Source organism: Balaenoptera acutorostrata, chromosome 10 (genome assembly GCF_949987535.1).
Source record: "Balaenoptera acutorostrata chromosome 10, mBalAcu1.1, whole genome shotgun sequence".
Taxonomy (NCBI): Eukaryota; Metazoa; Chordata; class Mammalia; order Artiodactyla; family Balaenopteridae; genus Balaenoptera; species Balaenoptera acutorostrata.
Genome location: NC_080073.1, coordinates 2,208,151 through 2,225,000, shown reverse-complemented (window position 1 = coordinate 2,225,000; position 16,850 = coordinate 2,208,151). Strand labels below are relative to the sequence as shown.

The 16,850-nt window shown below is 40.3% G+C and overlaps 1 protein-coding gene across 1 annotated transcript in view; it reads right to left on the bottom strand.

Annotated features, from left to right (window-relative positions):
- CFAP92 (cilia and flagella associated protein 92 (putative)) overlaps nucleotides 1-16,850 on the bottom strand; it is a 126,982-nt gene that overhangs the window by 54,261 nt on the left and 55,871 nt on the right. Inside the window, exons 12-13 of the mRNA XM_057554926.1 lie at nucleotides 14,169-14,363; nucleotides 13,297-13,594 (exon numbers count right to left, since the gene is read on the bottom strand). Of these exons, the coding sequence (XP_057410909.1) occupies nucleotides 13,297-13,594; nucleotides 14,169-14,363 (493 nt within the window). The remainder of the gene's footprint in view (nucleotides 1-13,296; nucleotides 13,595-14,168; nucleotides 14,364-16,850) is intronic.

Below are 16,850 nucleotides of genomic sequence, written 5' to 3'. Positions count from 1 at the left end.
AAAGAACAAACAAACAGAGATGACCAATACAATAACTGAAATGAAAACTACACTAGAAGGAATCAATAGCAGAATAACTGAGGCAGAAGAACGGATAAGTGACCTGGAAGACAGAATGGTGGAATTCACTGCTGCGGAACAGACTAAAGAAAAAAGAATAAAAAGAAATGAAGACAGCCTAAGAGACCTCTGGGACAACATTAAACGCAACAACATTCGCATTATAGGGGTCCCAGAAGGAGAAGAGAGAGAGAAAGGACCAGAGAAAATATTTGAAGAGATTATAATCGAAAACTTCCCTAACATGGGAAAGGAAATAGCCACCCAAGTCCAGGAAGCGCAGAGAGTCCCATACAGAATAAACCCAAGGAGAAACACGCCGAGACACATAGTAATCAAAGTGGCAAAAATTAAAGACAAAGAAAAATTATTGAAAGCAGCAAGGGAAAAACGACAAATAACATACAAGGGAACCCCCATAAGGTTAACAGCTGATTTCTCAGCAGAAACTCTGCAAGCCAGAAGGGAGTGGCATGAAATACTTAAAGTGATGAAAGGGAAGAACCTACAACCAAGATTACTCTACCCAGCAAGGATCTCATTTAGATTTGATGGAGAAATCAAAAGCTTTACAGACAAGCAAAAGCTAAGAGAATTCAGCACCACCAAACCAGCTCTACAACAAATGCTAAAGGAACTTCTCTAAGTGGGAAACACAAGAGAAGAAAAGGACCTACAAAAACAAAACCAAAACAATTAAGAAAATGGTCATAGGAACATACATATCGATAATTACCTTAAACGTGAATGGATTAAATGCCCCAACCAAAAGACATAGACTGGCTGAATGGATACAAAAACAAGACCCATATATATGCTGTCTACAAGAGACCCACTTCAGACCTAGGGACACATACAGACTGAAAGTGAGGGGATGGAAAAAGATATTCCATGCAAATGGAAATCAAAAGAAAGCTGGAGTAGCTATACTCATATCAGATAAAATAGACTTTAAAATAAAGAATGTTACAAGAGACAAGGAAGGACACTACATAATGATCCAGGGATCAATCCAAGAAGAAGATATAACAATTATAAATGTATATGCACCCAACATAGGAGCACCTCAATACATAAGGCAACTGCTAACAGCTATAAAAGAGGAAATCGACAGTGACACAATAATAGTGGGGGACTTTAACACCTCACTTACACCAATGGACAGATCATCCAAAATGAAAATAAATAAGGAAACAGAAGCTTTAAATGACACAATAGACCAGATAGATTTAATTGATATATATAGGACATTCCATCCAAAAACGGCAGATTACACGTTCTTCTCAAGTGCACACGGAACATTCTCCAGGATAGATCACATCTTGGGTCACAAATCAAGCCTCAGTAAATTTAAGAAAATTGAAATCATATCAAGCATCTTTTCTGACCACAACGCTATGAGATTAGAAATGAATTACAGGGAAAAAAACGTAAAAAAGACAAACACATGGAGGCTAAACAATACGTTACTAAATAACCAAGAGATCACTGAAGAAATCAAACAGGAAATAAAAAAATACCTAGAGACAAATGACAATGAAAACACGACGACCCAAAACCTATGGGATGCAGCAAAAGCGGTTCTAAGAGGGAAGTTTATAGCTATACAAGCCTACCTCAAGAAACAAGAAAAATCTCAAGTAAACAATCTAACTTTACACCTAAAGAAACTAGAGAAAGAAGAACAAACAAAACCCAAAGTTAGCAGAAGGAAAGAAATCATAAAGATCAGAGCAGAAATAAATGAAATAGAAACAAAGAAAACAATAGCAAAGATCAATAAAACTAAAAGTTGGTTCTTTGAGAAGATAAACAAAATTGATAAGCCATTAGCCAGACTCATCAAGAAAAAGAGGGAGAGGACTCAAATCAATAAAATCAGAAATGAAAAAGGAGAAGTTACAACAGACACCGCAGAAATACAAAACATCCTAAGAGACTACTACAAGCAACTTTATGCCAATAAAATGGACAACCTGGAAGAAATGGACAAATTCTTAGAAAGGTATAACCTTCCAAGACTGAACCAGGAAGAAACAGAAAATATGAACAGACCAATCACAAGTAATGAAATTGAAACTGTGATTAAAAATCTTCCAACAAACAAAAGTCCAGGACCAGATGGCTTCACAGGTGAATTCTATCAAACATTTAGAGAAGAGCTAACACCCATCCTTCTCAAACTCTTCCAAAAAATTGCAGAGGAAGGAACTCTCCCAAACTCATTCTATGAGGCCACCATCACCCTGATACCAAAACCAGACAAAGACACTACAAAAAAAGAAAATTACAGACCAATATCACTGATGAATATAGATGCAAAAATCCTCAACAAAATACTAGCAAACAGAATCCAACAACACATTAAAAGGATCATACACCACGATCAAGTGGGATTTATCCCAGGGATGCAAGGATTCTTCAATATACGCAAATCAATCAATGTGATACACCATATTAACAAATTGAAGAATAAAAACCATATGATCATCTCAATAGATGCAGAAAAAGCTTTTGACAAAATTCAACACCCATTTCTGATAAAAACTCTCCAGAAAGTGGGCATAGAGGGAACCTACCTCAACATAATAAAGGCCATATATGACAAACCCACAGCAAACATCATTCTCAATGGTGAAAAACTGAAAGCATTTCCTCTAAGATCAGGAACGAGACAAGGATGTCCACTCTCACCACTATTATTCAACATAGTTCTGGAAGTCCTAGCCACGGCAATCAGAGAAGAAAAAGAAATAAAAGGAATACAAATTGGAAAAGAAGAAGTAAAACTGTCACTGTTTGCGGATGACATGATACTATACATAGAGAATCCTAAAACTGCCACCAGAAAACTGCTAGAGCTAATTAATGAATATGGTAAAGTTGCAGGTTACAAAATTAATGCACAGAAATCTCTTGCATTCCTATACACTAATGATGAAAAATCTGAAAGAGAAATTATGGAAACACTCCCATTTACCATTGCAACAAAAAGAATAAAATACCTAGGAATAAACCTACCTAGGGAGACAAAAGACCTGTATGCAGAAAACTATAAGACACTGATGAAAGAAATTAAAGATGATACCAACAGATGGAGAGATATACCATGTTCTTGGATTGGAAGAATCAACATTGTGAAAATGAGTATACTACCCAAAGCAATCTACAGATTCAATGCAATCCCTATCAAATTACCAATGGCATTTTTTACGGAGCTAGAACAAATCATCTTAAAATTTGTATGGAGACACAAAAGACCCCGAATAGCCAAAGCAGTCTTGAGGCAAAAAAATGGAGCTGGAGGAATCAGACTCCCTGACTTCAGACTATACTACAAAGCTACAGTAATCAAGACAATATGGTACTGGCACAAAAACAGAAACATAGATCAATGGAACAAGATAGAAAGCCCAGAGATTAACCCACGCACCTATGGTCAACTAATCTATGACAAAGGAGGCAAAGATATACAATGGAGAAAAGACAGTCTCTTCAATAAGTGGTGCTGGGAAAACTGGACAGCCACATGTAAAAGAATGAAATTAGAATACTCCCTAACACCATACACAAAAATAAACTCAAAATGGATTAGAGACCTAAATATAAGACTGGACACTATAAAACTCTTAGAGGAAAACATAGGAAGAACACTCTTTGACATAAATCACAGCAAGATCTTTTTCGATCCACCTCCTAGAGTAATGGAAATAAAAACAAAAATAAACAAGTGGGACCTAATGAAACTTCAAAGCTTTTGCACAGCAAAGGAAACCATAAAGAAGACGAAAAGACAACCCTCAGAATGGGAGAAAATATTTGCAAATGAATCAACGGACAAAGGATTAATCTCCAAAATATATAAACAGCTCATTCAGCTCAATATCAAAGAAACAAACACCCCAATCCAAAAATGGGCAGAAGACCTAAATAGACATTTCTCCAAAGAAGACATACAGACGGCCACGAAGCACATGAAAAGATGCTCAACATCACTAATTATTAGAGAAATGCAAATCAAAACTACAATGAGGTATCACCTCACTCCTGTTAGAATGGGCATCATCAGAAAATCTACAAACAACAAATGCTGGAGAGGGTGTGGAGAAAAGGGAACCCTCTTGCACTGTTGGTGGGAATGTAAATTGATACAGCCACTATGGAGAACAATATGGAGGTTCCTTAAAAAACTAAAAATAGAATTACCATATGACCCAGCAATCCCACTACTGGGCATATACCCAGAGAAAACCGTAATTCAAAAAGACACGTGCACCCGAATGTTCATTGCAGCACTATTTACAATAGCCAGGTCATGGAAGCAACCTAAATGCCCATCAACAGACGAATGGATAAAGAAGTTGTGGTACATATATACGATGGAATATTATTCAGCCATAAAAAGGAACGAAATTGAGTCATTTGTTGAGAAGTGGATGGATCTAGAGACTGTCATACAGAGTGAAGTAAGTCAGAAAGAGAAAAACAAATATCGTATGTTAATGCATGTATGTGGAACGTAGAAAAATGGTACAGATGAGCCAGTTTGCAGGGCAGAAGTTGAGACACAGATGTAGAGAATGGACATATGGACACCAAGGGGGGAAAACTGCGATGAGGTGGGGATGGTGATGTGCTGAATTGGGCGATTGGGATTGACATGTATACACTGATGTGTATAAAACTGATGCCTAATAAGAACCTGCAGTATAAAAAAACAAACAAAACAACTAATACTAAACTTTCATTGGGTTATCTGTATGGAAATATGTTAATATAAATGTTTCAGACATTACATGAAATTTCTAAAAATCTTATATTTGTATTTGTATGGAAATATGTATGGAAATATGTTAATATAAATGTTTCAGACAGTACATGAAATTTCTAAAAATCTTATATTTGTATTTGTATGGAAATATGTATGGAAATATGTTAATATAAATGTTTCAGACATTACATGAAATTTCTAAAAATCTTATATTTGTATTTGTATGGAAATATGTATGGAGATATGTTAATATAAATGTTTCAGACATTACATGAAATTTCTAAAAATCTTATATTTGTATTTGTATGGAAATATGTATGGAGATATGTTAATATAAATGTTTCAGACATTACATGAAATTTCTAAAAATCTTATATTTGTATTTGTATGGAAATATGTATGGAAATATGTTAATATAAATGTTTCAGACATTACATGAAATTTCTAAAAATCTTATATTTGTATTGGTATGGAAATATGTATGGAAATATGTTAATATAAATGTTTCAGACATTACATGAAATTTCTAAAAATCTTATATTTGTATTTGTATGGAAATATGTATGGAAATATGTTAATATAAATGTTTCAGACATTACATGAAATTTCTAAAAATCTTATATTTGTATTTGTATGGAAATATGTATGGAAATATGTTAATATAAATGTTTCAGACATTACAGGAAACGTCTAAAAATCTTATATGTTCTGGTATAATGTTATAAGTAATAATCCTAGTTATTACTTTAAAATGTATATCTCAGAAATAACTAATTTTCTTGTCAACTGCATTATTATGAACTTTCATCAAATCTTTAACCATGGTCATTTTTAAGTCTTTTGTCATTTACAGACAGTTCTGGGTGTACTCTGATGATTTTGCAAATATGTTCCTATAAAAGAGTTTCATCTTCAAGAAATTCATGGAAAAGACTCTGACAAGTACAGGTTTCTGGTAACTGACTGTACTGCTGAACTGAATGAATAAGCATTTTCAGAACTCTAATGAAAAACTGATGAACTCATAAAAGTGCTAACAAAAGATCAAGATGAAAAAAAAGAAATTAATTACATGGGACTGAGTGAACTGATGAGGATGAGTATAATTTTTGTGACTTTCTGTCTGAATTAAAAAAAAAAAAAAATTCCACAAGGACTCAGAGGAAAAGAATATACAAATCAATTTTCACTGGAAAGTAAAGGAGCTGTTACAGTGGAGGATTACTGGACTGAATGTCAATGTTATGACATAGTATAAGTGTGTTTCATGTTTGGTAATTGCAATCATTGTTGCTTTTGTTGTGGTCATCCATGTACAATGCTTGGTGTCAGTCTATCTATCTCTTGTAAAAATAAAATACAGTGTGTGTGTGTGGAAAAAAAAAAAAAAAAAAAAAAAATAAAAGACATGACTGCATAAAATAATTATAGCACTGTGTTTGGGGGGGTCACTGCATATATAGATTTAATATGACAATAATAGCACAAAGGAGGGAAGGAAATGGAACTATATTGTAGACTAGTTTCTACATTTTACCCAAATTAAATTAGTAATCATCTGAAGTAGAATGGTAAATTAAGATGCATACTAAAGGGACTTCCCTGGTGGCACAGTGGTTAAGAATCCACCTGCCAATGCAGGGGACACAGGTTCGAGCCGTCGTCCGGGAAGATCCCACATGCCACGGAGCAACTAAGCCCATGCGCCACAACTGCTGAGTCTGCGAGCCACAACTACTGAGCCCATGTGCCACAACTACTGAAGCCTGTGCACCTAGAACCATGCTCTGCAACAAAAGAAGCCACTGCAATGAGAAGCCCGCCTACTGCAACAAAGAGTAGCCCCCACTCGCCGCAACTAGAGAAAGCCCATGTGCAGCAACAAAGACCCAACGCGGGTTCCCTGGTGGTGCAGTGGTTAAGAACCCGCCTGCCAATGCAGGGGACACGGGTTTGAGCCCTGGTCCAGGAAGATCCCACATGCCACGGAGCAACTAAGCCTATGCACCACAACTACTGAGCCTGCACTCTAGAGCCCGCAAACCACAACTACTGACTCTGAGCGCCACAACTACTGAGTCTGAGTGCCACAACTGTTCAGCCTGCGTGCCACAACTACTGAAGTCCGAGCGCCTAGAGCCCGTGCTCCACAACAAGAGAAGCCACCGCAGGGAGAAGCCCGCGCACCACAACTAAGAGTAGCCCCCGCTCGCCGCAACTGGAGAAAGCCCGCGCACAGCAACAAAGACCCAATGCAGCCAAAAATAAATAAATAAAAAATAAATAAATTTATGTTTTTTTAAAAAGATGCATACTAAAGAAAAAACCTAGAGAAACCACTCAGAAGTAACTTTTTTAAAGGTCAAAATCAAAGGTGTTAAAATTGTACACTAAAAATATCTGTTCAACGCAAAAGGAGGCAGTAAAGAAGCAGCAGCAGAGCAAAACCAGCGTGAAATACACAGGAAAAAACCCGGAAGACACAATTCCTCCCACATCAATAGTTATAACACACATAAACAGACGATCAACAGGCAGAGACTGTCAGACTGGTTTTAAAAATAAAAGACAGGATCCAACTATATGCTGTCCATAGAAGACACACTTTAGATTCAAAGGCACAAATAGTTTCAAAGTAAAAGGATGGGGGAAAAGTACAGAAGAGAGCTGGAGGGGGTACAGTAATTTAAGACAGATCGTCTTTATGACAAGAAATGTACTAGAAACAAAGGGGTATTTCACCATGATTAAACAGTCGATTCATCAGGAAGATGTAACAACTATAAACACAAAGGTACCAAAATACGATCAGCAAAAAGTGACAGATTTGAAAGGAGAAACAGTAAATCAGCCATTGACAGTGACGCCAATACCTCTATCAGTAATAATAGAACTAGAAAGAAAATCAACAGCGATGTAGGCAATGTGAACAACAGTTAACTGACCCGACTTGCCATTTATATGATACTCCTCCCAACATCAGAAGAACATGTTTTCCTTTCAAGCCTGAGGATGGAGCATACGTGAGGCCGTAAGACAAACTGCAGTACGTTCATACCACAGAAATCATACAAAGTACATCCTCCAGCCACAACAAAATTTAATTTAAAATTACCAATAGTAAGACATTTGATAAATCTCCCAGTATTTGGGTATTAAGCAACACAATTCTAAAAACCACAATGGAAATTATAAAATATTTTCTGAAAATTAATATACAACATATTAAATTTATGGGATGCAGCTAAAGTACTGTTCAGGGAGTAAATCTGTAGCTAAAATACATGTATGAAAGAAGAGCTCACATTTAAAACCCTAACTTCTCTCAAGAACTAGAGGTACCAAATAAACCCAAAGTACCAGCAGAAGGAAGAAAGTTATAACACAGTTTAGAGTGGAAATAAATGAAATAGAACAACAGAGAAAACAAATGAATTCCAAAACTGGTTCTCTGAAAAAACCAATATTGACAAACCTTTAGCTAGACTGACCGAGAAAAAGACACAAATTAGTAAAATCAGGAATCAAAGAGGAGATATTCTACTGATTTTACAGAAATTTAAAGGTTATAAAGGATTCTAAGAGAATACTATGAATAACTATATGCCAACAAACTAGATAACTCAGATGAAATGGAACATTTCCTAGAAAGATAGAAATTACTAAACCTGTCTTAAGAAGAGATAGATATCTGAATAGACTAAATAACAAGAATAGAGACGAAATAGTAATTTTAAAATTCCCCACCAAGAAAAGCGCAGGCTTAGGGACTTCCCTGGTGGCACAGTGGTTGAGAATCCGTCTGCCAATGCAGGGGACACGGGTTTGATCCCTGGTCTGGGAAGATCCCACATGCCGCGGAGCACCTAAGCCCGTGCACCACAACTACTGAGCCTGCGCTCTAGAGCCCACGAGCCACAACTACTGAAGCCCGCGCGCCCAGAGCCCGTGCTCTGCAACAAGAGAAGCCACCGCACTGAGAAGCCCGCGCACCACAACAAAGAGTAGCCCCCGCTCACCACAACTAGAGAAAGCCCGCGCACAGCAACAAAGACCCAACACAGACAAAATTTAATTAATTAATTAATTAATTAATTAACTTTAAAAAAAAGAAAAAAGAAAGAAAAGCTCAGGCTTAGGTGGCTTCACTGGTTAGTTCTACCAAACATTGAAAGAATGAAGACCAGCCTTTCACAAATTTCCAGAAACTAAAAGAGAAAGAAACACTTCCCAACTCATTCTACAGGGCCAATAAATATTACCCCGACACTACAGGCAGACAAAGATATCATGAGGAAAATAAAAAATATCAGCAAACCAAATCCAGCAACATATAGAGAAAAGATTAAACACCATGACCTAGTGGGATTTATCCCAAGAATGCAAGGCTGTTTTAAAATCTAAACATCAAGTAATGTAATATATTAATAACACATAAGAACCACACCTCAGCATATTCAGAAAAAAAGCAACTGACAAAAATCCAGCATTTATTCATGATAAAAACTCTCAACAAACTAATACTACAAGAGAACTTCCTCAGCCTGATAAACTGCATCTCCCCCAAACCCGCAGTGAATATCCAACCTCATGGTGAAAGACTGAGTGCATCCCCTCAAGATCAGAAACAAGGAGAGCATGTCTCTTCCACAGCCCAACATACGACAGTGTGTTCTGTACTGGAGGCTGCAGGCAGTGCGGAGGAGGGGAGGGCAGGGTGGGAGGCTTCTGCGCTGAGTATCTGTGTCCCCCCAAATCCCTACTTTGAATCCCTGCCCACTGTGGCCGCATCTGGAGAAAGGAAGAGCTTGAGGGTAAATGAGGTCATAAGGGTGGGGCTTCTCCAAGAGGGTTCACGTCCTTATGAGAAGAGGCACCACACAGCTGGCTCACCCTCCTGCCCCTGCTCCCAAAGAAGAGGTCCTACGGGCACACGGTGACGTGGCAGCCGCCCACAAGCCAAGAGAAGAGGCCTCAGGACGACACCTACTTTGCCAGCACCACGATCTTGGACTTCGCAGCCTCCAGAACTGTGAGGAAATTAACTTCTGATGTGTAAGCTGCCAACCTGTGGTGTTTTGTGTGGAAGCCTGAGCTGACTAATACAGGAAGGAAAGGAAGGAAGGAAGGGAAGAATCCGTATTGGAAAGGAAGAAGTAAAGTGATCTTTACCCATGGATGACATGATGCAATTTCAGAAGGTTGCAGTATACAAAATCAATATATGAAAATCAATTGTATTTCTACATCCTGGCAATAAACTATATAAAAACGAAATGATTCAATTCATAATACCATTAATTTCACAAAGTGTAAGGTGTGTACAGTGACAACAGAAATTACTGAGGGAAATTTAAGAAGACTTAATAAAAACAGAGACAGTTCAGGTGTATGAATTAGCAGCTTCAAAACTGTGAAAGATGGCAATTCTCCCCAAGTTGATCTATAGATTCAATAACAACTTTCATGAAAACTCCCACAGGCTTTCTTGTAGAAACTGGGAAACTGATCCTAAAATTTATTTGGAAATGCAAAGGACCCAAAATAGTCTAACAGGTTTGAAAAAGAATTTAAAGGACTTACACAATCCAATTTCAAAACTGACGATAACGTTACAGTTATCAAAACAATGTGGGGCTGGTGTAAGGACAGGCATGTAAGTCGATGGAACATAAGAGAACACAGAAAATACTTATAGTCAACTGATTCTTGACAAAGGCGCCAAGGCAATTCAGTGGGGGAAGAGTTAGACTTTTTGAGAAATGGTGCTAGAACAATTGGATATCCATATGTAAAATGATGAATTTAGACCCCTACCTTACATCATAAAGACACAAAACAACTTGGTCAAAAATGGTTCATAGGCCTAAGTGTATGCTAAAAATATGTATCTCCCAGAATAACGCATTGGGGAAAAAATCTTTGTGTGACTTTGGGCTAGGCAGAGTTCTTAGCTATGACACCAAAAGCATGACTGAAAAAGAAAAAAATTGATAAATTGGAGTTTTTCCTTGCATGATTAAGAAATAAAAAGATAAGCCACAAATACAGAGGAAATATTTACAAATCACATTTCTGAATAAGCAACTGTATTTGTAACATACAAAGAACTCTTACACCTTGACAATAAGAAGACAATCTGATTTAAAAATGGGTTAAAGATATGAATAGATATTCCATCAAAGAAGATAGATAAATTGCTAATAAGTACAGTAAAAGATATCCAACACCACTAGTGATTATAAAATCCAAGTAAAACCACACTAAGGTACCACTACACACACACTAGAATGGCTATAATCAAAAACAATGACAGCAACAAGTGTTTGTGAGGATGTGGAGAAACTGGAACCCTCGTGCATTGCTTTCGGTGACATAAAATGCTGGAACAACACTGAAAAACTGCTTGACAGTTTCTTGAAATGTTAAACATAAACTTACTAAATGATCCAAAAATTCTACTTCTGGGGCTTCCCTGGTGGCGCAGTGGTTAAGAATCCACCTGCCAATGCAGGGGACATGGGTTCAAGCCCTGGTCCAGGAAGATCCCACATGCCGCGCAGCAACTAAGCCTGTGCGCCACAACCACTGAGCCTGTGCTCTAGAGCCCACGAGCCACAACCGCAGAGCCTGCGTGCTGCAACTACTGAAGCCTGTGCACCTAGAGCCCGTGCTCCACAACAAAAGAAGCCACCGCAATGAGAAGCCCGTGCTCCACAACAAAGAGCAGCCCTGGCTCACCACAGCTAGAGAAAGCCCATGCGCAGCAACGAAGACCCAACGCAGCCAAAAATAAATACATTTTTAAAATAAGTAAATAAATACAATGGAATATCAGTCAGCCATAAGGAAGAATGAAATAATGCCATTTGCAGCAACATGGATCCACCTAGAGATTATCATACTAAGTGAAGCAAGTCAGACAGAGATAGACCAATATCATATGATATCACTTACATGTGGAATCTAAAACATGTTATAAGTGTAATACAGGGAACTATACTCAATAATCTCTAATAATATACATGGGAGGCTTCCCTGGTGGCGCAGTGGTTGAGAATCTGCCTGCCAATGCAGGGGACACGGGTTCGAGCCCTGGTCTGGGAAGATCCCACATGCCACAGTGCGGCTAGGCCCGTAAGCCACAACTACTGAGCCTGCACGTCTGGAGCCTGTGCTCCGCAACAAGAGAGGCTGCGATAATGAGAGGCCCGCGCACCGCGATGAAGAGTGGCCCCCTCTTGCCACAACTAGAGAAAGCCCTCGCACAGAAACGAAGACCCAACACAGCCATAAATAAATAAATAAACAAACAAACAAAAAAAAGGTAAAAAAACACATGTTGAAAAAAAATCATAAAAAATAAAAGTTGATGGGTTTCCCTGGTGGCGCAGTGGTTAAGAATCTGCCTGCCAATGCAGGGGACACGGATTCAAGCCCTGGTCCAGGAAGATCCCACATGCCACGGAGCAACTAAGCCCATGCGCCACAACTACTGAGCCTGCGCTCTAGAGCCCGCGAGCGACAACTACTGAGCTCACGTGCCACAACTACTGAAGCCCGCACACCTAGAGCCCGTGCTCCATGACGAGAAGCCACCGCAATGAGAAGCCTGCACACCTCAACGAAGAGTAGCCCCCACTCACCGCAACTAGAGAAAGCCTGCGCGCAGCAACGAAGACCCAACACAGCCAAAATAAATAAATAAATAAAATAAATAAATTTTAAAAAGTAAAATTTGAAGTTAATGAATTAGGAAAACAGAAAAAGTAGATTGATTGATAAATCAAAGAACCGGTTCTTTTGAGAAAGCTAAAAACGTGAACACCGACGGAAAAACACAACCACCTCCTTGTTGATTTTCATAAAGGCACATATATAAAACTTAGAAACTACTAAGACAATTTTTACTAGAGATTGGGGTGGGAGGGCCAGGCAGTGGCTTCACCCACACAGCCCATGGGTGGGCTTCACTCATACAGACTACGAGTTCAAGGCACACCTCAGATGTTGGCGTTTTTAAGCCTTTTTGGTTGGTATGGGCTGAGGGAGGCCTTTGGCCATTCAGGCCACATACACCTGACCTTCCATCACCTCACCAGCTTCTCAGTCTCCTGTTCTCTTCCTCTGTACTCACATTTTCTCACACAGGTTAGTTTGTCTCCTGTGTTGCTTGGACATCATATAACATCCATGCCCTCAGCAGCTTAAGCAAAATGTTAACACAGACACACACAGTTCTTTCTCTAAGATGAACTCCAGGGCCAAGGGAAAGGAATTACACATAAGAGAGTTCCTCTTCACCTTTCAGGAAGGACAAGATACTCCAGGGTTGGGAGGCAAATCTCCTGGCGCAGTTGTGCCCTGCAAGCAGCACTTCCTGCCCATCCCGCCTGGGATCCCTGCCCAGGAAAACAGACACAGGCCGCAGGAGGCCTGGGATGCCTGGGGGTGGGAGCGCCTACCTGGATCAGGCTGTACTTCTGGTCTCTGTTCTTCAGGATCATGGTGTTCCGCCACTGCAGGTACTTCTCCTGGTGGGCCTGGATCTCAGAAGTGAGGGTGGAATTCCGGCTCCGGAAGTCCTCCAGACTGGGGGCAGGAGGAGGGGACACAGACAGCAGTTTTCCCTCTGTAAGATCTTCCTGGGAAATGGGCAACCCAAACTCCTGGCTCAGCTCCTTGATCATGGAGGAGGAGGGCAGCAGGTCCCCGGTGATCACCTCCCTGAGCCTGGAGCTGTAGTGGCAGATGCAGTAGATCCTGGAACACAGAGGAGCCCCACTCAGCCTGCCTGCCTGGCACGACAGGTCAGACGGTCCCCATTTTATGAGAGGAAACGAAAACACAGAGAGGTTGATGAGCTGGTCCCGGGTCACCCAGCTCGTGCACGAGAAGCTTAGATGCCATGAGCTGAGCCCATGGGGTTGAGGCGGGGGGAGATATCCCCTTCCCTCTCCCCTCTCAGCCCCCCCGCAGTTAAAGGCTTCCCACTTTCTGCTCTGATTATTTTTCAGTTCCGAGGGCCTTATTCCCTACCTCGCACCAACCCACGCCCCACCAGGGAGTGGCCTCAACAGGCTGGCCGTCGGGGGTGTGGGCCCCAGAGCTCCTTCCCGCCCAGGCAGAGGGTACGAGGCACAGAGCCTCATGTCAGCACAGCTCGAGGACTGAGTGGTCACCCCCACCCCCACCAGGGTGAGCAGACGCCCCCTTTTTAAAAACACATTCAGCAGGCACAGCTGGGGTTCGGGTTAGGCTGCCTTCTGTCTGCGGCATGCTTCCGAAGGCCCCCTGGCAGAGCATGCGGGACGGCGGGGCACGGGCCGGGCCGCACCTGCTCAGCGCCTGAAAGACCTGTGGCGGCACCGTGTTGCGCACGTAGAGCGCCGCGTGCTTCACCAGCTGCGCCAGCGGCTGGGACAGGCGCACGTGGTACGGGACAGTCTCCAGGTCGGCGTAGAGGCGGCGGCGGAAGCGCAGCTGCGAGTTGTAGAGCGCCTTGTAGGAGCCGGGCTCCGCCCGCGGGACCCTGCAAGAGAGAAGAGGGGCCCCACGCCGCTGCCGCTCTGCCCGCCACGGAGCTCGGCGCTTTCCCAGGGACGCTGGCGGTGAAAACGCTGGCACTGGCCTGGGCTTGCTTGTGTCCCGCCGCCCCTGCCCCATCTCTGTCTCCTCCCCCTCCCCTACCGACCCACCCCTCCTACCGACTCTGCATCCTCCTCCCCCCCCCACCACTGTGCCACCCACTGTGTTGGGCTCAGGTTCCTCCACCTTCTTGAACCCGGTGAATCTGCACGGAGCCTGCACATCCCACCCTGAGTCTGTGTGTTGGGGTGGGGGCGGTTCTCCTTTGGGGGGGTCCCTGTTCAAGGCTTCTGCCCATTCTTCCACTGGGATGTTTTTACTGTTTTCTTATTTGTTCACAGGCGTTTCTGTATTCTCAGAATACTAGCTCCATACATTGCATATACTTTTTTCTCAGTTTGTGGCTTTTCTTTTCGCAATTTTTATGGTCTTTGGGGGAACAGAAGTTACTAATTTTAATATAGCCAAACCTGTCATTTTTTTCCTTTATTTTTTCTACTTCTGTCTTATTCAAGAAGTCTTTCTTTATTCTGAGGTCATGAATATGTCCTCCTATAGTATTATCTACAAGCTTTACAATTCAGCTTTTTTAAAATAGATTTTTCTTCTACAAGAAAGGTGAGAATATACAACGGGGAAAAGACACTCTTCCATAAGTGGTGCTGGGAAAACTAGACAGCTACGTGTCGAAGAATGAAATTAGAACATTTTCTCACACCGTATATAAAATAAACTCAAAATGGATTACAGACCTAAATATAAGAAGAAAACATAGGCAATACGTTCTTTGACATTGGTCTTAGCAATAATTTTTTGGATCTGTCTCCTCAGGCAAGGGAAACAAAAGCAAAAATAAACAAATGGGACCTAATCAAACTTAAAAGCTTTTGCGCAGCAAAGGAAACCATCAACAAAATCTAAAGGCAGCCTACTGAATGAGAGAACATTGGCAAATGATACGTCTGATACGGGGTTAATATCTAAAATATATAAAGAACTCATACAACTCAGTGTTAAAAAAGCACACAACCCAATTAATAAATGGGCAGAGGACCTGAATAGGCATTCTCCAAAGAAGACATACAGATGGCAAACAGGTACATGAAAAGATGTTCAATATTACTAATTACTAGGGAAATGTAAATCAAAACCACAATGAGGTATCACCTCACAGAATGGCTATCATCAAAAAGACAAGAAATAAAGTGTTGGTGAGGATGTGAAGAAAAGGGAACCCTCCTACACTGTTGGTGGGAATGTAAACTGGTGCAGCCACTATGGAAAACAGTATGGAGGTTTCTCAACAAATTAAACATAGAACTACCATATGATCCAACAATTCCACTCCTGGGTATGTATCAAAAGAAAATGAAAACAATACTTTGAAAAGATATATGCACCCCAATTTACAACAGCCAAGATATGTAAGCAACCTAAGTGCCCATGAGCAGATGAATGGATAAAGAAGACACGATATACAGATACAGTGGAATATTGCTCTGCCATTAAAGAGAATGAAATTTTGCCATTTGAAACAACATGGATGGACCTTGGAAGGTATTAAACTTAGTAAAATAAGTCAGAGAAAGACAAATACTGTATGTTCTCACTTATGTGTGGAATCTGAAAAATAAAATGAACAACAACAAGATTTTTCTGGTGAAATCTGAGTAAGAACAGACAACTGTGGTCTAGTTGACTGTACTGCATCCATCAATATGTCAGATGTCACCACTGGGGAAGACAGGGTGTTGGGTACCTGGAACCTCTCTATGATTTTTGCAACTTATTGTGAGTCCATAATTATTTCAAATAAGTTTTTACTCTGTCTGGGATTGAGTTTTGTGAATTGTGTAAGCCAGCAAATTAGGAAACTCTCAGCGAATAAGGAATAGAGTGGAACTTCCTCAAGTTGATAAAGGACATCTACAAAAAACCTACACATAATGGGGAAAGACTGCCTTCCACCAAAGGTCAGAAACAAAGCAAGGATGTGACAACTCTTACATAAAATAGTACTTCAAGTCTTAGCTAGCATACTAAGGAAATGAAGATATACAGACTGGAAAGGAAGGAATTAAACTATTCCTATTTGCAGATGACATCTTGGTCAGTGTAGAAAATCCCAAGGAATCTACCAAAAACAAACAATCAAACAAACAAAACTCCTCAAACCAATAAGTGAGTTTAGCAAGGCTGTAGAATCAACATAGAAAAATCAATTATATTTCTATATACAAGCAATGCACAGCTGGAAACAAATTTAAAAATACAGTACCATTTAAAAATCACTCAAAAAATAAAATACTTAGATATAAATCTACCAAATACATACAGGTCTTGTATGCTGAATATGCTGATGAAAGAAATTTTTAAAAATCTAAATAAGTGGAGAAACATACCATATTCATGGATTGGAAGGCTCAAATAG